General features: G+C 33.7%; 1 protein-coding gene across 1 annotated transcript; it reads left to right on the plus strand.

The window, feature by feature from the left end:
- Nucleotides 1-1,899: 1,899 nt before the first annotated feature.
- LOC115986897 (cellulose synthase A catalytic subunit 3 [UDP-forming]) lies at nt 1,900-5,697 on the plus strand. Its single transcript, XM_031110263.1, has 6 exons — nt 1,900-2,051; nt 2,142-2,354; nt 2,555-2,819; nt 3,127-3,329; nt 4,073-4,423; nt 5,020-5,697. Exons 1-6 carry the CDS (start codon nt 2,040-2,042, stop codon nt 5,602-5,604), a joined length of 1,629 nt encoding a protein of 542 aa, XP_030966123.1. The 5' UTR covers nt 1,900-2,039; the 3' UTR covers nt 5,605-5,697.
- Nucleotides 5,698-25,361: the final 19,664 nt, after the last annotated feature.

Raw genomic sequence — 25,361 nt, forward strand, 5'->3', positions numbered from 1 at the left:
TCTTTCCTTTTATCTTCCTTTATTTATTTTTTTCTTTTTATTATCATCCTCTTAGTACAAATTTGTTATTCACTCTTCCATTCTTTACATAATTTTCTCTCACAAAAAAGTGGTTATTTTCCACTCTTTCTCCCTCAATTTTTTGGTGGATTTTTATTTTTAATTTTCTTGCATCTCTATTTTAGCTTGATAAAGTTTTGTATTCTTTAGAACTCTATTTTGGTTGATGGGATTTAGTTTTGTGTTTTAAGTTTTTATTTTATTTTTTTATGACTTTGATTGTTAAATATTATCATATTGCATTATAAATAATTAAAAATAGTATATAAGAATGTACTATTATTATATTACATAGAATTATTTGGATAAGTTAGTGTTTATTTTTATGTATTTTATTTTTATTTTTTTTCGCATATAATTTTATTTAACATTTAAATTCAGCCACATCCCCCATATATATCATTAAATTATTTATATTTTCACTCATTTTTTTAAAAAAATTTAAAAAAAAATATTTTGCCTAAGTTAAATAAATAAAATTGTCCACATTAAGTGGAGTAATGCTAGGGAAACACTTATTCTCACACCCAATGCATCAAAGGAAGGAAAAAAAAATAAAGTTAGAAACACTAAATTAAAAAAAAAAAAACTAATAATTCTTATTTAATGTTATAGAATCATCATCAAAATTTGGAAAATGATAGGTTGCCAATGGAGAGAGAGAGAGAGAGAGAGAGAGAGAGATGGTATAGAAAAAAACCAATACAAAGTAATAAAGAGTAGATAAACAAAAAAAACCAAACGTCAATTAGTAATTGTTGATTGGAAAACAAAGAGGTTGTAAGAAGAAGTAAAAAATAAAATAGAGATTACCGTGTGGAAAACATTAAAAACTTTACAGTGTAGTAAAATAAACCATTAAATTCACTTAAAAAATTAAATCAACAATCAACAATTAAATACAATCATAGTACTAAATTTAAATTTAAAACTAATCAAACTCTAACTATGGAAACCATATTAATCATAACTAAAAAAGAGATATTCTCTGATAGTAGTAGAAATTACATAAGAAATAAAGTTAGAAAATTTAAAAATCCATTTTTTGACATTTCATTTAACCTTATTTATTATATATATATATATAATTTTCATACACTATTACTTTCGAAAATCTAATAAATAATGCTACATTTTATTTATCGTCTTTGTTATGCAAATCATCAGTTAGTAAATATATGATAATGGTAAGAAGCGCTACAAATGAGATCACTAAAAAAAATATAAAATTAATTAGTCACTATCATTATGGAGTAATAGTCTATAATTTTACGCACCCAAAAAAATGAAATATATAAAGTTTTCTTAAAGGTATGTGTAAAGATTCACTATATTTATGTGTGTATGAAGGTAAAAAAAGGTATATTTAAAGTTTTTATTAACTTAAAAACTAATGGTTAATAACTAAAATTATAGTATTAATAAAATATTTAATGAGACTATCCTAAAAAAATTATTACGCGCAATGTGCGGGTATGCGACTAGTATTGTTTTAAAGCTAAACATTGCAAGTTACTTGCTAATATGTAAATTTTGGCCCCAAGGGGAGTGGGGAGGGGAGGTTCAAACAAGTGACCTTTGTTTCATGAGGCGTGGTTCCTGGCTGATTGTACTACCCCTTGTGGTTAAAACTGTCAACCTACTGCTTGTTGGAATTCAGTTATGGTTTGAATGTGTTTCTTATTTGATGCAACTTTTCCTTGAAGTTCATAGAACAAACTACTTAGATTTTTTCCTTGAAGTACCGATCTCTTCCCCACACCCATCTTTTTTCCAATTACGGTGTAAAGTGGAGTCAAGTGTATCTTCTATCTTGCAGGAGTATCATTTACTTAGTAAGATTTTGTCTATTTCATTATGTGCAGGTTTTCTTGGGCCAAAGTGGAGGGCTTGATGCTGAGGGTAATGAGCTTCCACGTTTAGTTTATGTTTCTCGTGAAAAGCGTCCAGGTTTTCAACATCACAAGAAGGCTGGTGCTATGAATGCACTTGTGAGTAGTTAAAAATATGAATTCCGGAGTTTTTGCATTCTCTTTATGCCTACATTTATCTTACCTCTAGTGTTCAATACTCACTTTCAGGTTCGAGTATCAGCAGTGCTTACCAATGGACCTTTCTTGTTGAATCTTGATTGTGATCACTACATAAACAACAGCAAGGCCTTGAGAGAAGCTATGTGTTTCCTAATGGATCCCAACCTTGGAAAACATGTTTGTTACGTTCAGTTTCCACAGAGGTTTGATGGTATTGATAGGAATGATCGATATGCCAACCGAAATACTGTCTTCTTTGATGTAAGTCTTACATCCTCCAATTTAAGCGATGGATTCTTTTGTGTCCATCTGATGTTATTGAATGGTTTTAATTGTGTTCACTTGTGTGATGTGTTTGATGTCCTTGTGATTGGACAAAACATTTGATATTTGTTTAAAATTATTTGCTATCTTTTTCCTAAATATCTTTTTGATAATATACTTATCATCTTAAATTTCAGATCAACTTGAGAGGTCTGGATGGCATTCAAGGCCCTGTTTATGTGGGTACTGGATGCGTCTTCAATAGAACAGCTTTATATGGTTATGAGCCACCTCTCAAACCTAAGCATAAGAAAGCTGGATTTTTATCTTCGCTTTGTGGTGGGTCAAGAAAGAAGGGTTCAAAATCTAGTAAAAAGGGTTCAGACAAGAAGAAATCTAGCAAGAATGTAGACCCCGCTGTGCCTATTTTCAGTCTAGAGGATATAGAAGAGGGTGTGGAAGGTAAATTGCTTGAATATTATTTCTTTATTGTTTTGGGTATTTTTTTTTTTTTAAATAAATTATAAACCAATCAAGATCCTTCCATGTCATCTTGAATTTGTTGACAATGTAATAAATTCCTCATTTACTTGTTTAAAAGGAGAGAATGATTGCTTCTTATTGAGTGGTAAACCTTAATACATAAACAAGATCTAAAATCAACTTTGTCATTCATGAAACTATATTTGTACAATATCCACGGCATCTTATAACTCTCGTAATTCTTTTAGATATGATTCTAACATTTTCTTACTCTTTTTAAATTCAGGTGCTGGATTTGACGATGAAAAGTCACTACTCATGTCCCAAATGAGCCTGGAGAAAAGGTTTGGTCAGTCTGCTGTTTTTGTTGCGTCTACACTTATGGAGAATGGTGGTGTTCCACAATCTGCAAAACCAGAAACTCTTCTTAAAGAGGCTATTCATGTCATCAGCTGTGATTATGAGGACAAATCAGAATGGGGAACTGAGGTATGATGTCTTCTTATTTATTTCTTTAACTTTGTTATTAGTCTTTTGATTTACCAAGATGTACTTTAAGCAGAATATGCCTCTGGCTTTAGAGATTTGCAACATTTTTGTATGTGTCTGAAAGGAATAGGAACAATACCTACTTTTGTAAAATACTGTTATACATACTTTTAATATCGTGATATGATTAGATGCCTAGAAAAAGGAGAAAAATAAACCAGACCTTTAGTTTTTGTAGTATAGGCAACTACAAGTTATTGGCAATTAAAATTTGGTATGCAGTTTCTTCCCTAAACTTTGAGTAAGGTACAAGGTTACTTATTTAAAGATTGGTGCACACCACACAATGAATTTGTCCACATCTATAAGAACTCCTTGTTGCTTGCCACATCATATCAGCTAATAAGAAACATCCACCACCAAGGCACTCCCAACCAGGACCAGGTTTTTCTTTTTAAATGAAATTTGAAAGCTGATAGAAGTTTGTTACACTAAAACTTTTTCTTTCCTCCTTCAATCCTCTCTCTTACCTACCTTGAAATTTCTCAGCATTTCTGCACTGGTATTGGTTTCCTCTAGTAACCATCTATTAATTGACAAACAAGACATCGTGGCTTATAGAGTGCATTTCTATGTGTGCAGTCTTCCCATTTCTGCACATGGTGGATCGGGTTTTGGATAATTTTTGTAAATTTCTGTTTTATTTCATTTTCTCTAATCAATATTTGTGTCTTGAACTGCAGATTGGATGGATTTATGGCTCTGTTACTGAAGATATTCTGACAGGATTTAAGATGCATGCTCGTGGTTGGCGATCAATATACTGCATGCCCAAGCGCCCAGCCTTTAAAGGGTCTGCTCCTATTAATCTGTCAGATCGTTTGAACCAAGTGCTTCGATGGGCTTTAGGTTCTGTGGAAATTCTTCTCAGTAGACATTGCCCTATCTGGTACGGTTATAATGGCAGGCTTAAATGGCTTGAGAGGTTCGCATATATCAACACCACCATCTATCCAATCACTGCCCTTCCTCTTCTTATGTATTGTACTTTGCCGGCTGTCTGTCTACTTACAAACAAGTTCATTATTCCACAGGTTTGTTATATAACCAAACTCATTTTCTGTACAATAATGGTGTCCTTGTCATTATTATCTCAACGGAGCTCTTTTTTTTTTTTTAATAATCTTTTCTCAAGCATCACCCTCTGCAATCCCTGCGTCTTACAAGAGCTTTCAGTGTTTTGTTATTTGGGGAGTTGTTTGTGATTTTGCTTCAAAATATGAAATGGTGAACAGATAAAAATTCACCATAATGAATTAACATTTCATAAATACCCTGGCATGGCATCCATTAATTAAGAATAGTACGATTTACAGGAATTACAGTATATATTGGAAAGGAACGCATGCTTCTTGCTAGTTTTTGTTTTCAAAATAAAAGGGTTTGGAGGGGAATGAGCAAGGCAAAGTCGGTAAAAACACCATTGACACCTCTCTTGTTGTGAAAAAGAGATAAAAGATGGAAATATAAAAACTGTGCTGTATTTTCTTGTGCTTGGGGGAAACTTTCTCCATGAGAGAAGAAGAAAAAAAAATTACTTGTTCCTGTTTGTGTATACTATGAATATTGTCTCAAAATGCTGGTCTTTAGTATCTGCTAAATTTTTTTGCTTGGCTTATTCCACTTGCAGATCAGTAACATTGCAAGTATATGGTTTATATCACTCTTTCTTTCCATCTTTGCTACCGGTATCCTAGAGATGAGGTGGAGTGGTGTTGGAATTGACGAGTGGTGGAGAAATGAGCAGTTTTGGGTCATTGGTGGTGTTTCAGCCCATCTCTTTGCCGTTTTCCAAGGTTTGCTTAAAGTACTTGCTGGTATTGACACCAACTTCACAGTTACATCCAAGGCATCAGATGAAGATGGAGACTTCGCTGAATTGTACTTGTTCAAGTGGACAACCCTTCTCATCCCACCAACAACTCTCCTTATCATAAACTTGGTTGGAGTCGTTGCAGGGATTTCCTATGCCATCAACAGCGGTTACCAATCATGGGGTCCTCTCTTTGGGAAGCTCTTCTTTGCCTTTTGGGTGATTGTCCATCTGTATCCCTTCCTTAAAGGTTTGATGGGTCGCCAGAACCGGACACCCACCATTGTTGTCGTCTGGTCAATTCTCCTTGCTTCAATTTTCTCATTGTTATGGGTGCGAGTAGATCCATTTACCACTAGAGTTACGGGTCCAGATGTTACGCAGTGTGGAATCAACTGCTAGAGGGAAAATAACACAACTTGAAGACTGAAAATTCTTTTTTTAAGTTATTGTCCTTGCCAAGTTTCAGAGGTAAGGAGATATGTAAGTGTCTCATATTTTGGCTTTATGTCTTTGAGCTTGTTTGTCTATGTGAAGTTTACATTATGTGTAGATGATAGGTCGCAAAGAAAATTATTTTGTTGTTACAGCAGTGATTTTTATGTATTATTTTGGTATATTCTAAAAAAATTGGACAATGCTTTTGAAACCGATTAATTATTCATTATATATTCCACAAGTTTATATGCAACCCATTACCCACAGTATCTTTTTGTTTGATACTTGAGAGAGTATTTTCAAAGCCTTGATATGTGCAGTGTTATTTATTGGCCAAAACAAAGTGGTTCCCAGCTCCTTATATTATGCACAATCTTTCCAACACCAAGCAAAAGGTGAATTGGCAAACTCTAATGAGAATACTTTTATGGAAAGGTTATTACTCATTGGCAAGTTCCAAGTTCCAACTTACCTCTGTAAAATGAAAAACTTTATCCTGTACTTGTGGGGTACGTCCTCTTGTGAGGAAGAGGTAACATACATTGACAAGTTCCAAGTTCCAACTTGCCTCTATAAAACGAAAAATTTTATCCTGTACTTGTAGGGTCCGTTCTCTTGTGAGGGAGAGGTAACATACAATGGAAACAGAATATAACTTCTCCTGTAAAACATAATATTATTGCATGGTTAAAATAATGAGTTAACAATGGACAAGAAGTTTGAATAAAATCTATACCCAGATTGCTTGCTTGAAGGCACATATATGTTTGAGCCAATATGCAGCATGCTACATTTACCTTTGGGTCATTCCACGCAATTTAGGATTGGGTGAGTTATTACAATTAGGACTCTTTATAATTGTTAATATGATTAATATTTACCGAATGAACACTCGATTTGGAATTCAGTACATGTTTGTGCATAACTTTCCTTATTCAAGGTCCAATTACTGTTTATTAGTTCCCTTTCATGAGTCCTGGTGTTCGAAGTACCCAAACCATATGGCCTTAAAATCCAGGAACTATATTTTTTAAAAATTAAAATTTATTTGAGCTAAAAAGGGGTCCAAAGGACCAAACTTCGTGGACATTTCAAAAGAAAAAACCCCTCCTATATTACATAATCCTATTCAAACACTGTTATCATCAACGAGTTGTGGGTTTTTTTTTTTTTTTTTTTTTTTTTTTTTTTTTTTTTTGGGGATGAAAATTAAGTTATGAAAAATTTTAAGACCACATAAAATAGTATGGGCGTGGCTTCTGTCTAGTACCTCCAGTACATTGGATCAGCTGCGATCATGACACGTGTCCAAAAATGGATACGTGTCATGCTCGTAGCAGGTCTAGTGTCATAGTACATTGGACAGAAGTCATACACCATAATTGATCACGTAATAGGTGAAGAAAAAATTGTAGGTTTATGTGAAAGTGATAAACAACCAGTTACAATTTAACACGTAAGATAATTGTGGCAAAAATTATGGTAGTTTATGTGCAGTAGAATTATTTTTTTTTTTTTTTTTTTGGGAGAATAAATGGCAGGTGTAGTAGAAAGTGCATGGATAAAATGATAAAGAATTTTTTTTAATCTCACAGAATCCACAGTTGAGTAAATGGATTTTAGGATGTCTCTTTGTTAATAAAAGTTTCTCATAAAGAATTAAAGAATCACAACTTACGAGGAGCTATATAGCTTTCGGATTTGGGAGGCATCCATTTTAAAAAGATATAAACGTACTCTTGTTCAAGGATGGCAAAAAAATTGAAAAAAGAAAAACGAAAATAAAAAACTGAAAGGCAAGGTGCTCTATAACTAGAAGACAAATCATCTACAAAAGTTGGGGATTACAAGAGTTTCAGTAATCCAAATACAAGCTTTTCCTCAATAGTGGAGCTACTCATTTTCACACATCAAACCTATAGTTTACTACTGAGTCTTTTGGCTAAATATTGCAAAAAAGTGAGTTTATTTGTGATATGAAAACTGTTGGAAGTTGTCAAGGGTTCTTTTTACATTTCTTGTACCTTAGACATGCATCTTGATGTTATTTGACAACACTTAGTCTAGGCTTTTTTTAAGAAGGAAGTTGGGCTTGGCATTCCGCATAATGGGCTCCAAAGTACTATTCTGTCGTTGCCAGTTTGTGTGCAAACACCAAGTCCAAGTCCAAGGGAAGACGTTGCAAGGTGAGCTTATCCTCTGCTTTTGCCGCAAAAGGAACATTTTTCCAGTTTCTACCACATGACTAACTTTTCTGCTGTATAGTGAAACTTTCTGCTATGCAGTGAAACCTTCTGATGTGCAATAAAACTTTCTGCTGCGTAGTAAAACTTTCTGCTGTGCAGTAACGCCTTTTGCTATGCAGTGAAGATTTTTGCACTTTTCTGCAACGTGAATACTACTCTTCATTTTTTTACTGTAGAAATACTTTTCTACTTCCTGCACATAAACAAATCTAAAACCCAAAGAAAATACCAATCAAGTAAATATTAGTTTACATGGGTTAGCATATTCTCAAATATATACATACATATACTTGTATATGTACTTATATGAATTCATATGTACATATATAAAATATATTTTTGCGGAACATGAGAAACAATGTATATGTATATATATTTATGATATGATAATGATTAGTTTGTGTCAAAAGTAAAACATGTAATAACAAAGAAATAGGAAAGTTTCAGTAAAAAAGGTTTAGCTAGTATCATAGCTAACATGGTAAATATAATAAAAAGGTGCTACAGCAGAATAACTAATACAACAAGTAAAGATACCACAGCAGGACAATTGATGTAGCAAACGTGATAAAAACGTGGCTACAGTAGAATAACTAAATACAGCAGATATAAGTTATAATGAGAGAAATCAAATATATTTGCAATCGAAATCAAGTATTGAATCTTTCCATAGAATAAGTAAACCAAGAAGGAACCCAAACCCCAACTTGAACAACCTTGTCATAGGCTTCTGCCATCAAAGTTGTGCATTTTGGAGAATAGGCCTACATGGTACTAGCTATTACTTTTGGAGACTTCAAAGAATGGGTTTGCTAAGAGGGAGGGAAAAGATTGATGCATGCCTCTAATTTTGCCATGTTTTCTCTATTCTTTTTACCACTTTCTTTATTTCTTTCTTTTTTTTCCATTCTTTTTACTCTTAGTTTCTTACTACTCTCTTGCCATGGGTTGTTCCCCCTTTGGTCTTTCCTTTTCTTGGGTCCCTCTCTCTATCTCTCTAAGTGCTTCCCTTAGGTGCTTCTCCCCCCTTAGGTGCTTCTCCATTGAGTCCTCTCCTTTCATCGATGGCTACCTCCTCCTTTTATAGTGAACTGATTCAATGAGATTTCTCCCTTTTACCCCTAGGGCTTCACCAATTGTTTTTAACTTGTTGTGGGCATTCCTTCAGTACTACCCACCAACCCATTGGTTGCCCGACCACTACCTCTGCTCAGAATACATTTGCTGCACCACTACTCATTTCGTGACAAAATTCCTTTTTGTTTGTTCTTGCTGTATACCTCTACCTCTAGGTTTAAATGGATAAGGATTGGTCTACCTCACTACCTAGCTATATGGCATGCATCAGATGGTCCCAACCATCTATTACTTCTTTTGGGTAAAATACCATCCTAACAAGGTATATTCTCAAAAGAAGTCATGGCTGGAAACTAAATATAGACCCCCTTTTCCCCCACCACCAAACCACACCCTCTGAATCCTCTTGACCGTGGGCTCACCTCCCTTGTATTAGCTGAGTACAGGTTGGTGGTGCTCCGGCCCTTGTGTGCTAACTCCACTATCTTCTGTTTTTGTTTTCTTTCATTCCCATGCTTTTTTTGCTGTAGTAGATTTGCTTTATTTTGTTCTGTTGCGTGTCTTTGTCTTATTTCTTCATGGTTTCCTACTATGTTTGTCATTTCTTGTAGTTTGGCTTTTCTTTCTTTCATGCAATTCCTGTTACTGACACTTCCTGCTGTTCCTTGTTTCTTTTCATTGTACTTCTTCATATTAGTTTTCACACCTATCCTTTTATACAAAAGGATTTAAGCCTTTGTGGGTCAAATAATGTTAATTGGATCAAAAGGGTTTTGGGCCCAATTTGCCTTGATCTATCAAAGCCATTCTGCTGAAGAACTGTATTCTATGGCAGATTTGTATTCTGCTGCAAATCGCTTTCCCTTGCATTTCTTTCCTTGGACCTCTCTTGCTCTTCGGTCTTCTTGGTGGGCCTTTGAGCCTTGCTTTTCATTAGTCTTTCCTCCGTATGGGCTTTTGGGTACGGATTTACAAAAAATGGGCATCAACAAAAGTTATTTGGAAAAATGAAGAAAGAAGCAAATTTCAGCAACACCCTTGTCGAAAATTCTAACAAAAAGTATGAGAGAGGAGAGAGAAATGATGTGATGGCTGGAGTGAGAAAAAATTTGAATTTCGGTAATGAGGTTATCGAAATTACTATTGCCCAAATTTGGCTGCCCAGATGAAGTTCTCGAAGGAGAGAAGTGCTTGAAAAGAAAAAAGCAATTGTGACAACCAAGTTGCCAAAATTGTAGGGGAGGAGAGAGAAAAAATTTAATAGGAATTGTGGCAATGAAGTTGCCGAAAATGAAGCAAAAAAAAAATTGTGGCAATGGAGTTGTCGAAAATTGGAGGAGTCAGTTAGGTTTGCCTGCAATGTAAAAGCAAAATATAGATTCTTGTTCTCCAAAAAGCAAAAAGAAGTACATAGAATATATTCTTATTCATTCCCAGTAAAACCTACTAATATCACACCACATAGAATTTATGTCATGTATAGATTCTATTTTTGTCTTTTTATTTATCCTCATTGTTATAAAAGGCAGCATTAGTTTTTGCATCTCCTCACATAAAGTGTTAACATTTCTGGTATTGTTTCACTTCTGATTGTTCATTGCTTTATACTCTTTTGCTTTGCTCTAGTGTGCACAACTTTGGATTGTAAGTTTTGGGTTAATGTTAGTTTTTTGCTTTGCTTTATTAACTTACAACTCTAGAAATTAATAGATTTATTCTTACTGTATAAATATATGCTTTGTAAATATTAGAAGCTAATACATTGTAGAATATTATGTATTGTTGTATTAGAGTTAATATTTTTTTTATGACTATGATTATGATTATGATTATTGTTGTTTTTGTTATTGTTATTCAAATTTTAGATTAATGAATTCTTTATGGTTAGGACTACAAGCATTTTAAGTTATATTTGAAATTTACCATAATAAATTGTAATAGTCACCAAATATGAATTTGATTATTTTATAGTTGATAATATATAATCAGCCTATGACTTAGGTGCTTCTCAAAAAAAGAAAAAGAAAAAAAGACTATGACTTATGCTAGAAATACTTTATTTTCAAATATCTTTTAATTGATGTCCATAATAACTTCAGCATAGATTGTTGCCTTTAACTTAGGATAAAATGGTCTATTTTGAAATTCAAATATTTATCACTCATTGCAGAATATTGCCTTGTATAGCAAATCTCAAGTATTTATAATGATATCAACAAGTTGTTGATATCATTATAAATACAATATCTTGAACACTTTAAGGGTCAAATTGATTCACAAAAACTTTTCAGTATTGTTGTTATTTTGTGTTTATTTATTATTATTTGATTGTGTTTTTTTTTTTAATTTTATTTTTTTATTTTTTTTGTTGTTGTTGCTGCAAGTATCACTCTCTTTCAGTTGGTATCACAATTGTGGTAAGCATCTTTACTCTCTAATTAAATTTATATATGTGTTTTATTAATTTTAAAATTATTTAATATTATTTACTGTTATTATTTTTATATGACCACAAAATTGTAATAAATTGTATTATTGTGATATTTTTATAATCATTTTTACTTTATTATTATCAATTATTACATCTATTACTTGGAAAAAATATATTGCATAATATGTTTGTTGGTTTATAATAAAGATATGTATGTGTATTATTAATATTTTTATTTAGTACAATAAATCATAAATTTGTGTTTCTTTTGATTTTATTAAAGTTTAGTTGGTATAAAATGTATTTTAAGTTTCTTGAATCTTTACTTTTTAGGGTGGTTATAGGTTGGAAAATAAAAATTAATTATATGCTTTTTAAATATCATACGCTAATATATTGTAAATATTATATATGGTTATATTATAGTTAATACTAATTATTGTGTGTATGATTATTTTTGCTAAAACTATTATAATTATTATTAAAAATTTTGCTTCATAAATCCTTTATTTGAGTTTCTTTCAATTTTATTATGAACTACAAGCATTGTAAGTTATATTTGATATTTAGCATAAAAAACTGTAGTAGTCACTATATATTAATTTTATTATTGTTATTTTGTTTTTATTTAAGATTATATATTTTTAGAAGATATTTATGATTATTTGATTGTGTTTTTTTGTTCCTCCTTTCTTTTCTTGCAAGTATCACTATATAATTCCTACATTCCTTCACTTTGTATCGCGATTGTAGTAAGCTTCTCGGCCCCCTAAATTAATTGGAAATTATTTTCTTAGTTTGTAATTTTTTATATAGATGGTTTGTAAAAAATATACCTTCAGATATTTTAATTTTTTAATCTCAGTGTTTATATATTAAAGATATTGTGAAAATGCATCTTCACTTACACTTTATATTATGTGTGTATGAATTTAAGAATACGATAATTAGGGTTGACCAAGATCTTAATAGTACTTTATTGTCAATTCATTAATATCATAGAGGTTATCTTAGTCCCAAAAAAAAAAAGGTTAATTTAGTTTGATTTATAGACAGTTTCCTACTAATATAAGTAATGGATGTTGCATGATTTAACTCATTGTGGCATTTAATGTAGGATATATTCGAAATGGAGCTTGGGCCATTAAATATTCAATGTTTAAATAAGTAGAGCTGAGAGAATTCTATTAAAGAGGATTGGTTCACTGATAATTTATTATTGTCCATCATAGTAGTTAAAATTATTATTTTTTTTATTTTTTTTAAGTAACTTACCATAACATTAACATTTAGTAGGATCTGTAATGGGTTAAGTTAATTAATTATTTTATGTAGCTCTTCATTTTGCTTCTTCTAAAACAAAACAGATTATAGTATTCTCATGCATCCATATGATAATAGATAAATATTTCTAGTATCATACAATTTTCATTATTATTATTATTATACCTAAAACTTAGATTTTTGATTTATGAGCATATACTAGCCTTTTTTTTTTTGGGGGGGGGGGGGGTTTCTTATAGCATACATGTTTATTATAGGCTATCAAAGTAAGTATTTCTTTAAGGAAAATTTATGTCAATTTTGAAATATATTTTTGCTATAAGAAATTTTAGGCAAGAATTTATGGACAAATAATTTAAAACATATCATAAAAATCAGTTCATGTTGCAAAACACATAATACAAAAATAAGATTTTCATGAACAAATTATTTATTAAAAACGAGATTTTCATGCTTAGCCATGTCCCTAAGACATATCAACATGAATATTATAAAAAGAAAAGTAACTACTTAAGAGATGTAACTTACCTTGTAAGAGATAAAGAATGAATAAATATTTACATGTGTTGTTCCTTACAGTTGTTTGTAGAATGTATGGCATGCATGAATTGAAAATGGTTGATAGAATTATGAGGGAGTAAGAGTGGAGAAGAAGGTTGATAGAATTTTTAGGGGAAAAAGAGTGGAGAATAAGAACCGTGGAAGCTTCAGTAGCATTAGTGTTGTTTAAATAGGACGCAAGTTCCATATAAGTTAAATTCTTAGATTTTAAATTGTATAACTAGATATGCCAATTGACTAAATACAACACAACACAGAACAAGATGGGACACTTTGATACAAACAAATTAATTAACTATAAACATATATTCATTTTTACTTTTGTTTTGTTAGTCTGTCAGCAAAGAATTAAACACAAGAATCTTGTTTCTTTGTTTCATAGGGCAAATCATGCAAAGAATCTTTTTTTTTTTTTTTTTTTTTTTTTTTTTTACAGTGTGTACATCAATCATCTTTTTCTTCCATAATTTTCTCTCTTCAAGGGGCATGTATGGATAGGTTCTGCAACATATTCACATATTAGCACTAGCACAGCATAAGAATCTATGTATTTTTTTTTTTGTTGAGAATTGTTAAGGTACAAATTTTTAGGCTCTAATCTCATTAGCCCACTCACTAAAATACCCATACAAGCCCATAAACTACTTTGGGCCCCCACAAATATTTCCAACATACTACCCAAATACTTTCCACATATTACCCAAATATTTCCCCATGTTATTACCCAACTTGGGCCTTCATAAATATTACCCAATATCTCCCACATATTATTACCCAACTTGGGCTCCCACAAATACTTCCCATACAAGTTCCATAAATTATTTTGGGCCCACACAAATACTTATCATATCATTACCAAAATTGGGCCAAAAAATATGTCATCTCTATAAAAGTCCAAACTCATTTACCTTGTGGGAAAAACCAAAAAAGCCCAAAAAAACTCTCTTACAAAACCCGTTGCTACACGGTACCTCTAAAGCACATTACTACATGGCATCCTAAAGTCCGTTGCTACACGGCACCTCTAAAGTCCGTTGCTACGTGGCACCTTAAAGCCCGTTGCTACGTGGCACCCCTAAAGTTTGTTGCTACACAGCAATATTTTTACAAAATCACAAACTATTTACAAAAGCCCAAATATTATTTTGCCAACTTTTACAAAAAAGCCCAATATTATTATGGCAACTTCTACAAAGAGCCCAGTACTATTTGGCAGCTATTTACAAAAAGCCCAATATTACTTTGGCAATTATTTACAAAAGCCCAATACTATTTTGGAAACTATTTACAAAAGACTTAATATTACTTTGGCAACATTTTATCAGAACCCCAAAACTATTGGGCAAACAATTATTTTACCAAAGCCCAAATATTATTTGGCAAAAGAATTATATTATGCTCAAGACCCAAAACCATCCTTTGGCAAAACATATTTTGATATACTAAATTCCCTAACTCATGGGAAACATAAAATTACCTATGACATATTACCCATATTTCAAAACAATTTCTTCCACAAAATTCATGGGAAATATGCTTATTTTTTCCATACGAAACTCTAACTACAAAAGCCTATGTATGTTATCCATGGTAAAAATATTCATTTTGTAGGGATGAACAAGCCCAAAGAAGCTCAACCAAGGCCCATCCAAGACAGCCTAACCCATGTGTAAATCTCAACAACTAAAGCTCACTTGAATAACTAAAGTGGTTAGACTAGCCACTAGTCAAGTTTCAGCAGAACTAAGTTGACATCTGGGGCCCACTACCATCATTTTCAGCTTGTCAAATCAGATCATAATGGGACACATGTCTAGCTAAGCTTACACCTTTCCTTGACAAGCTGATTTTCATGATTACTGATGTGACATAAAGCTGTGTTGACAAGACATAAAGCTGTGAAGCTGCAGCCAACCATTCTCTCTCTCTTCTCCAACACAATCGGTCAAGGAATAAGGAGCAGCCATGAACAGGTCATGGAAGCTTCTAGAATTACTTATAAACCGCTCATTACCATGCCAAAAATTTACATTTTCTGGTTCATGAACCAAGCATATGAACCTTAATGGGGAAACTTAGGGAATTGTGGTTTGGAAAGCATCATGGAGATCTCTAGTAGAGGGCTCCAAGATTGACACCTGGCTTGGAGTGACACAATCTGCCCTAGGAAGTGTGGTGGGGCTTTGTTGTGTTTTACGCTGGATTGCTCTTGTTGTTCCATGGCCCATGATTCTGGGGTAGGAGAGGCGGAACTGGCCTAATTGAAACACACCTTAGGCTAGCTTATGCGCAAGTTAGGCCTTTCCTGTGCTAACGCGTCCTGGCAGGAACCTTGAACCTATCACGTGCTCACGGCAAGAAAGGTTATTGCAAATGTTATAGCAGGAAACAAGATGCAGCAGGATAACTAAAACATTTTTTGCTAATAACAATAATACATGAATAACTCCACGAAGGAAGTTATCACAATATGATTACGAGTGACAAGGTCACGACGAAGAAACACTAAAAGTAAAATAGCAAGTTAGTCATTGATCAACCAAAACAAGAGAAAAAAAAAATCCATCTACTAAAGGAATGGGCTTAGCAGATACAAGTCCAAAAAGGGAACCAATCTCCAATGTGTGTAACCTCAAAGGTAGCTCTTGTTGTAGAAATTACACACTTTGGAAAAAGGACTTAGATGGCTTAATCTTGAATTCCTAATTCGTTAGAGAGTGGGCTATTGAAAGGGAGAGAAATGGGTAGCCTATTGACGCATGCTTTTGCTCCTATCACTCATGTTTTTCCATTTCTTTTTGATTTTTTGTATTCTTTCTTTCTCTCTCTCTTTGTTTGCTTTGTTTTCTATTCTTTCTTTCTATCTTTCTGTTTTTCTGTTTGCCGTTCTCCCCTTTTTCACTGTGCATGTCTATAGCCTTTTATACTTCCTGCCATGATAGGATTTGCCATTTTTACCTCTTAACCGCTTTTGATTTGTTGTGGATATCCTTCCAGGACTACCCACTGGTTTGTTCGCTACCCAACCACGACCACTACACTGTGTTGGCTATGCCACGCCTCATCTCTAGACAAAAGTGGTTTTGTTTTGTCTCTTACCTCCCTTGACACTCCTATCCAGATAAGGGTTAAACTTCTACCTTACCAACCTCTATAGCATGCATCTAGTGATTCCAGCTCATGTTTACTTCTTTTGGGTGAGATGTCATCCCAGCAGGATATTTTCCCAAAAGAGCTTAAATGGGAACCCCAAAATAGGTTCCCCCTTCTCCCCACTGCCAAACCACACACTCTCATTCCTCTGGCCCGTGGCCCACCTCCTCTGTATTGCCTGGGTACAAGTAGATGGTGCTTGAGCCTTGTGTGCATGCTTCACTTCCATCTGAACCCATTGCTTTTCTGGCTTTCATGCATTTGCCAGTGCCTCCAAGTTTGTCTGATTCTGTTGCACGCTCTGGTATTCGTTTAACTCTTGCGGCGTGAATGATACATGAGCCTTTGGGCTTTCGTTCTCTACATCCTATCCCTTCTTTGGATTGGGTATTGCTTGGGTATGGGCTTTCCTATTTGTACTTGGCCTATGTCTTTTTACCTTACGTTTGTGGGCTGGCTGGTGCTTCTGTCATGCCACTGCATTGCTCCTGCTATAATATCACTTATCCCTTTGCCTTGTTCTTACTTCTAGGGTTAAGGGCTGAAGCATTTACCATGTCAATTTCTTATATTATTCCTTCTTTTGGTCTTTACTACCTGACACTCTTGCTGGGCCAACCCATTCCCTACCTTGGGCTTCCTTGGCCCATTTCATTCTTTAGGCGTCCTCGGCCCATTTCATCCTTCCCTACCTCTTTCACTCTTATGGGTTTTTTGGCTAAATCCTTTGGGCTTCCTCGGCCCAATTACCATATCCTTACCTTTTGGGCTTATTGGCCTTTGACCCCATGAATTTACTAATTCCTTTCTTTGGGCTTTCCCTGCCCATTTTTTACTTTCTTTCCATCTCATAGAATTCCCATGGGCTTACTACTTCATGGCTTCCTCGACCCATTTGCTTTCTCCTTGGCCACTTGTTATCTTTTGTAGGTCTGTTGACCATATTCCTACCATTCTAGCCTAATGGTCTTTATTTTACTATTCTCTTTCTCCATCTTTTTCACATTGTTAGGTTTCTTTTGCCATTGGGCCCTTTTGTCAAAAGTGGGCATCATCATTCAGCTCCCTGAGCATATGAATTGCTCCTGCATTTCATATACGAATATATATATAATCTCTTTTCTCTCCCTCTCTCTTTTTTTTTTTTTCATGGGTTTTTTGAACAATAGGCCCTGCCTTATTTTCTTTCTTGCCATGAATAGGGTTGTCTTTTCGAATTCCCCAGTTTAGCAGTTATTCTGAAACATAAGTTCTGCTTCATTAATACGATGCTTCTTTCGGCGGCTGACCCTTTGCCTCCATTCACGTCACTTTTATTGTCTTTATGCCATAAATTCTTCCCTTTCCCATCATTCGCTTAGAATGCTTTCTTTATTCCTTTTTCTTCATCGTGTCATCTTCCTCAAAACCTCACCACCCATCTCCCCCATTCAAATAATCTGTCATGTCGCCTGCGAAAGATGAAGGTTCTTCCCGTCGTAAGGGGAAAGAAGTCACCCCCAATGATCCTTTTGCCAAAATTGTGGGTGAAGAGACTCCTCTCTCCGAATTGGATTGCTCCGAGGAGGAGGAAGGGGGTCACGACCCAAATAGTGAGTGTCATCCCTTCATCGATCCAAGGTATGATGCTCACATTCACTTCCCCGTGGTGCCTGGTGACTATTCGCCTCCGCCGCTGAACCGTGTATGGCTTTCTATTTGCCGCTGTGATACAGACGTTTCTTGGCCCCTTTGGCTTCCACCATTCCTGATCTTGATATACACCAAGGGATATCACTCCCCATGCCCATCCTCTTCGAATTTGGGTCCGGTACTTCCTTAGGTTGGAAGGAGTGGGTGGACAAGGAGTTGTCCGACGTGGGTTTCATGGCGGCATTATAGCAGGCCGATGTGTTGAAGGCCATCGTTTCATCTCGATGCTTGTTTAACTATCGCGACTTGTTCAATCTTTCTCATTTGGTTCGCCGATGGTGTAGCACTTGTAGGAAAAACATATAGTTTGTATTGCATACAAAATATACGCAACGGAAAATTAATGGATTTACTTCATTTGAAATTGATAACTTGTATTATGTAAATTTCAGAATTTAAGAACAAGATAGCGTACCTTGGTGCGGTGAAATTCAAAACCAAAGATTATAAATATTTGGCAACACTTTTAATCTTCACTCCAATTCCACTTATGCCTAAGAAGTGTGATCTCCAATCAGTTTACACGTATGTGTTCAAAAGAGAATAAAAGAGTGGCTTATACTCACATACACACCATTTCATACCTTCTTACAAAATTCTATATGTTTCTTTTCTTATATATAACTGATTATCTAATTGGATTTTAGTATGTGGCTTGGAGAGGGACAAAAAGAGACAAATAAGACTCTAGCTCCAATGAGTTTTGGGTTTTTCTGTCAACTCTTGACAAGCCTAAAATTACCATTAATTATATTTAATACCACTATATAAATATAATTGCATTCTAGGCTTTATTAATAAATAATATCCCAAGACTTTATTATACATTCAACCTCTTCATTAAAACATTCGTAGTAATATAAAGTCATGAATGTTGACTGCCACTTTGAAGATTACTACATCTTAATCCTTAAATACTTGGTTTAATCCTTTAAGTTATTCATCATATATTTATGAAATCCAATTTCATAAATATATACTTTAGTAACTTCTTACTAAAGTGGTTAGGCCTAACACTCCAAATAACCAAATCCATTAAACTTATCTCAAGGGAATATTTTATATCTCTATTAAGAGATTATGAATTCCATCTTAAGAATATATGTTCCTTCAACATTAAATGTGACTGCCCAACATACTGAGGTTTTGATTGTGACTTTAGATCTCACTCCTGATATATCAAAGTAACATACACTTCATGATCATGTTCATTATTCTCTTAGGATTGAGAGTTCATGTAAATAGAAGTCGTGAGATTTATTATTCATTTGACAGTCGTTAGTGAAATAATAAATCTTATAGTGGTCCAGTTCAATATGTTTTAACACTTAAAACATATCAACTAAAAGTCTCCACTTCCATGATCAAGACAAATCATCTTCGTTGATATGTTATAGTCTTTACAGATGAAATGTTTCATCACCGACTACGAACTAAAATTTTGAGTTTACAAAGAATTTGTGATTTATATCTTCTGTAACTAAATTACATAAATCACATACTATGCATCTCATGGACTATATGATAATGTCCAAATATTCATGTTACCATTATTTTAGATAATAATAAAATAATTTAATTAATCATAACATAATATCATACATAAAGTCAAACATAGCATCATACAATAGGATTTAAAGGGCACACATCCTAATAGCACCACCCATACCTTCTTCCTTTCTTGCGGCAAGATCACCATGACCTTGGAGGATATGGCAAACCAACTGTTGTTGCCTATCCTTGGTGGTATGGACTCGAGCAATATTGAGCTTTCTACTAAGGAGGAGGCCGTTGAGTCCGAGTTGAGGAAAGGGATGAGTGGGAACACGAAGTTGTCCCATTGGGTTGGGGATTTTTCCAAGGCTTCCAATGTTGTCCGTTGCACGACCTTCATTGCATTTTGGCTTTGTAAGTTTATCTTTGGCTTTCACCCACATTATGTTGTAAAACCTCTTTACTTTTGTTTAGTCATAAAGATTTTTGCTGGGGTGAGTTTGCCGTTGGCTCCTATATTTTTGGGTTATTTGTATGTGCAGTTGGACATTCTACAAGGTGATGAGAGGCAGGCAGGTTCTTGCCACATAGTTACTACTTTTGTCCACAGTACCATATTGCAACATCTACTGTGGGAATGTTGTGGTATGCATTTGGTTAAGTGCAAGTTAGTCCGTTTTGCCAAAGAGAAATATCAGCCTTGTCCGAAGGTTATAACTGATTTTTGTGGTTGTTTCATTTTTGATTTTTTGTTGGCTTATCGCTGGGTTGGGTTGAAGCCATTTGGGCTTCCTGCCGTTGAATTATTTGACAAGGGAGTTGATTTTTGTTGGGAGGACCACCCCATTAACTGCCTTTGATGAAAGGGGGATCACATACTTGGCAGCCACCAATGCTGGGTGGTTGCCTTATCTAGTCGACGAGGGTATCCGTTTTGTTCACTATTCTACCAACAGAGTGAGGAGATAGTTTAGGTTGGATCAGGACATACCCAATGATTTTACTACCATCCTAGAGTCTTTTACTTCCATCTGACCTTTTCTTAAGCTCTTAGTGAGGTTCTGAGCTTTGAGTTCTTAGTTTCAAAATTAGAAACTAAGCTCTTCAGCCCCTAGCTCACAAATACCCCTCACACCTCTACTCATAAGCTCTCATCCATCTCCAATAGAAAGTCCCAGCAGCTTTACTAAACACACACACACACACACACACACACACACTCTCTCTCTCTCTCTCTCTCTCTCTCTCTCTCATACTACCAAAATGGTCCTCACTACTCACTACATATATCCATGAGCATACCCTGACATACTAATGATCTTCCTGTGCTAGCTGGAATCTCTCTCTTTCCCTTCATCTCACACTAAGCTTTATCCATTACTTGTTATAATGGACCCCATAGTGTTTGTTTACTCCTTTACTATTGAAGGTTATAATGTAATTGTTACTATAGAGTTTTTCCCTCAAGTTCTTGTATTAGAAGACTTCTTCTCACTAGAACCTATGGGTGATGATTTTGGAGATGTAGATACTCTTCTTAATTGAAATAATTAATGACTGGAGGTTTATTTTGTTCTATTTTATTTTACTGCTGGAATACATTACCTCTGGAATATTTTACTACTGGGCTATTTCTTTATTGCAATAGGTTTTTCTGTTGTGCTAACATGTCTACTGTAGGAAATTTTTTTGGGCCATCCCATAATCCTTGCCAGTCCTAACCTAGGCCCAAGGCATAAAATAAGGCGAATTTATCAAAAGCTTCACTGATAACCCTTGGGTCGTGCTTCAAGCCCATTGTCAAGTTTTGGTTTAGGCTCCTAACCCAACACAAATCTCATTTGTCGAAAGGAAAACTTTTCTGCCCCCGACAAGAATAAGAATCAATGTACTTGAATCTATAATTATTTGTTTCATAAAGCAAATCATGCAAAGAATCTATAGTTATTACTTTTACAGGATGAAATACTGGCACAAACCAAACAGTTTCGGGAAAAAAAACTATAGGCATATGGAAAGAATAAGAATATGTGTCCTTTTTTTTAGAATAAGAATCTATGCTGCAAAATATTTTTTTTAACCTAACCATTCTCTCTCTCTCTCCAATTTTTGGCAATTCCATTGCCACAAATCATTTTTTTTTTTTTTTTCATTTTCAACAACTTGGCTGTCACAATTCCTTTTTTTTTCCCTCCAACTTTCGGCTCCAATTTCTGCAACTTGGTTGCCACAATTCCTTTTTTCTCTCTCCTCTTTCCTCCCCTACAATTTTAGCAACTTGGTTGCCACAATTGCTTTTTTCCTTTCAAGCGCTTCTCTCCTTTAGGCACTTCATCTGGGTAGCCAGATTTAGGCAATGGGAATTTTGGTAACCTCATTGCTGAAATTCAAATTTTGTCTCACTCCAGCCGTCACACTATTTCTCTCTCCTCTCTCATACTTTTTGTTAGAATGTTGCTGAAATTCACTTATTTCCTCATTTCTCCAAATAACTTCCAACAGTTCCCATATCACAAATAAATTCACTTTTTGGCAATATTCAGCCAAAAGACTCGTTTACTACATATGATACACACTACACACCAAAAAAAAAAAAAAAAGCCCATATAAAAAACAAACTAACAACTTGTTCATTTTATGTCAGTGTAATGGGTGTGAACGTATTGATATTTTTTAGGTTAATTTTAATGTAGAGTTTCTTTAAATCTTGGATATGCAATAATAAAAATTTTAAGTCACTACAATGGGTGTGAACGCATTGATATTTTTTAGGTAATTTCAATGTAGAGTTTCTTAAAATCTTGGACATGCATTAATAAAAGAAGGTTTATATTTGATGGGTCATGTTGACAGATGTCCATAGGCCAATTGTTAATAAACTATACACTTAGATTAGGATATTGTAGAAATTCTATCTTATATCAACCAAAAAACTATATTAGAAAAGTTTTAACACCACTTTCTTGAGAAATATAAAAAGCTGTCAAGAAAATTAATTTTATTATTATTTTTCCATAAAATGTTTTAAAAAGTTTTTAAACCAATGCTCAGGGACGGAACCAGGATTCAAACTTAGGGCGGGCGAAGTTGTTTGTTCAAAGATTTTTAAAAATTGGAATATCAATACTAGAGGTTGACAAAGTTGCATATTAGCATTAATTTATTAATTATTATTTGTATTTTTTCTTTTGAAAAAAAAAATAATAATAGGATTTTATAATCAAGATTTTTGAAAGTCAATTGACACGTCTTAATATTTTCAAGATCTAACTAATGTGCGGATGAAGCAATCAATATGTGGCATAGGAGTTGTCTCTATGGCTATGAGGGTGGAGTCATTTGAGAGGGACATAGAGCTCTCAAGTGAGAGGGAGAAATTGGGTAAAGGTTATTGGGTTTTTGTGATTTTTTTTTTTTTTTTTTGCTAGGATTTGTAATTGATTTGTTGTTATTGTTTTTGCTTAGACCGGATTTATGATTTGTCAAAAGATTTTTTTATTATCTAGATATGTGCATTTTTTTTTTATAGATTTTTCTTGTTATCTATTTGTTGGATTTCTTAGGTCAGTTTGTAAATTTTTTAGGGAAGGGGGGCCAAGTATATAAATTTAAGAGCCAGAATTAAAATACTTTTTGTTAATATACATACTAGTATTTTTTTTTTCAAAGGTTGGGGGGGGGGGGGCATGGCGCCCCTCTGCCCTTGAGTAGTTCCGTCTCTACCCATGCTCTTAGGACATTCGTTAACTTTGACAAGCTTTTATTTAGTCTTTGAATTTTATTATTATTTTTTGTTTAAGTTCTTTTAGCTTAAAATGTTTTTGATTTAGTCCATTTATCTAATTTTGGCACACCTCCTTTATAGTTTTAGTATTTTTCCCTTTAAAAAAAAAAAAAATGATATCGTTGTGGTGGAGCTAATAATATTTTATTAGACAAATTAACTATATTGGAAACTAATGGAAGTTAAAAAGTAATGAAATGAAAGAAGAAGAAGTAAAAACTTAAAAGATTGAATGGAAAATAGATCAAAGAAAAATAGTATAACTTATAATTTAGGCCTTAAATGATAAAACAGTAATAATAAATATTTTTTTATTTATTCACTAATAATATGATTCAAATTTAAACTACCCATTTGTCAATGAATCATCAAGATTTTAGGAATATTTTACTAAAAAATTTTTTTTAAGAATATTGTAGAGTTAAAAAAAAAATTTCTAGATTCTAACTCTAGAAAATCTAGATGGTGTATGAACTAAGAACCCATAATGCATGGACATGGACACAGGTATGGGTACGATACAGCAATAAGAGCAATTTTTGGAAAATTATAACATGATATGGCAAATAGGACACCTAGGGGCGGAGGTAGGAGGGCCAAGGGGGGGAGGGGGGTATGTGCCCCTCTTGAACTTTCAGGGGCGGAGGGAGGAGGGCCAAGGGGGGGAGGGGGGTATGTGCCCCTCCTGAACTTTCAAATTTTTTCACTAATAATATTATAATGACCTAAAATGCTTTATTTGCCCCCGAAACACACCAAAAAAAAATTTCTCAATTCACGGTACCTTTTCTCAGTAGACTTCTACTCCTATTACAATTCTAATATATAAAACCAATGGGTCCCACTTATTAATGATTAAAAACAAAAATTCTCGACATTGAATAGGAGTTTGAACACAGTAGCTTGATGGACTTTTGAAGACAAAAACATACTACAACTATAATATAAAAACCATCGGCCCCACTTGGTAATGATTAAAAAAAATAAAATAATAATAACAACCTTGCTACACCTACATGAAATGAGAATAGTACCAGCATAGAACTCAGGGAAAAAAAAGAGTGTATATATAACGTAACCAAAGCACGCCTCCCATCAAAAAGAAAAAAAATTATTTTCATATTAGTCTCTTTCGGTTTGCACCTCAGAGTTTCTGTGGAGTTTTTAAAAGCATTCAAGTTGGGGTTTTAAGTCACACGTTCAAATATTTACAGGTATGCATACTCTTAATACTTTTGCTTTGATTTATTTATTTAATTTTTTGAAGAATCAAATTATATGTTTAAACTGTTTATATTTAGATGGATCTCTTGATTTGACTATTCTTAACCATAAATTTATAATTCAAATTATACGTTTAAACTATTTGTATTTATAATGATCTCTTAATTTGATTATTCTTAACCATAAATTGGTAATTATTTTTCTTTATTTTAATAATATGACATATATATTTGTAGTTAATTGAGATTATGGAGAATCCTGATCATAACAATGAGTTCGGATCAAATCCTAAACGAACTCATATTGAAGTGGATGTTGCAAATCTTCCCACGGATCTTGGTTTAAGAATAAAAAATTCTAACTATCATCCTAATAAAAGAGATCAAATTAGAAGGCATTATCTAAAAAATAAACCTTGTCAACCAGTTGACCATGATTTTCCACAAAGTCAATTTGGCAAAACAAAGTGTCAATTTAATCCATTGGGTTTAAAGAATATCCTAGTTGGTTGGAATATAGCATTATGAAAGATGCTGCATATTGTCTATATTGTTATCTTTTTCAACTTGATATTGGTCAGCAAGGAGGGGGAGACTCATTTGTTATTGAAGGATTCAGAAATTGGAAGAAAAAAAAAAAAAGAAGAAGAAGAAGAAGGAGGAATTACAGAATCATGTTGGGGATCACAACAACGCACGTAATATAGCTCAAAAAAAATGTGAAGCTTTGTTAAACCAGAGACAAAGTATTCAAACAGTTATAAACAAGCAATTGG

This window comes from Quercus lobata, chromosome 4 (assembly GCF_001633185.2).
Source record: "Quercus lobata isolate SW786 chromosome 4, ValleyOak3.0 Primary Assembly, whole genome shotgun sequence".
Lineage (NCBI taxonomy): Eukaryota > Viridiplantae > Streptophyta > Magnoliopsida > Fagales > Fagaceae > Quercus > Quercus lobata.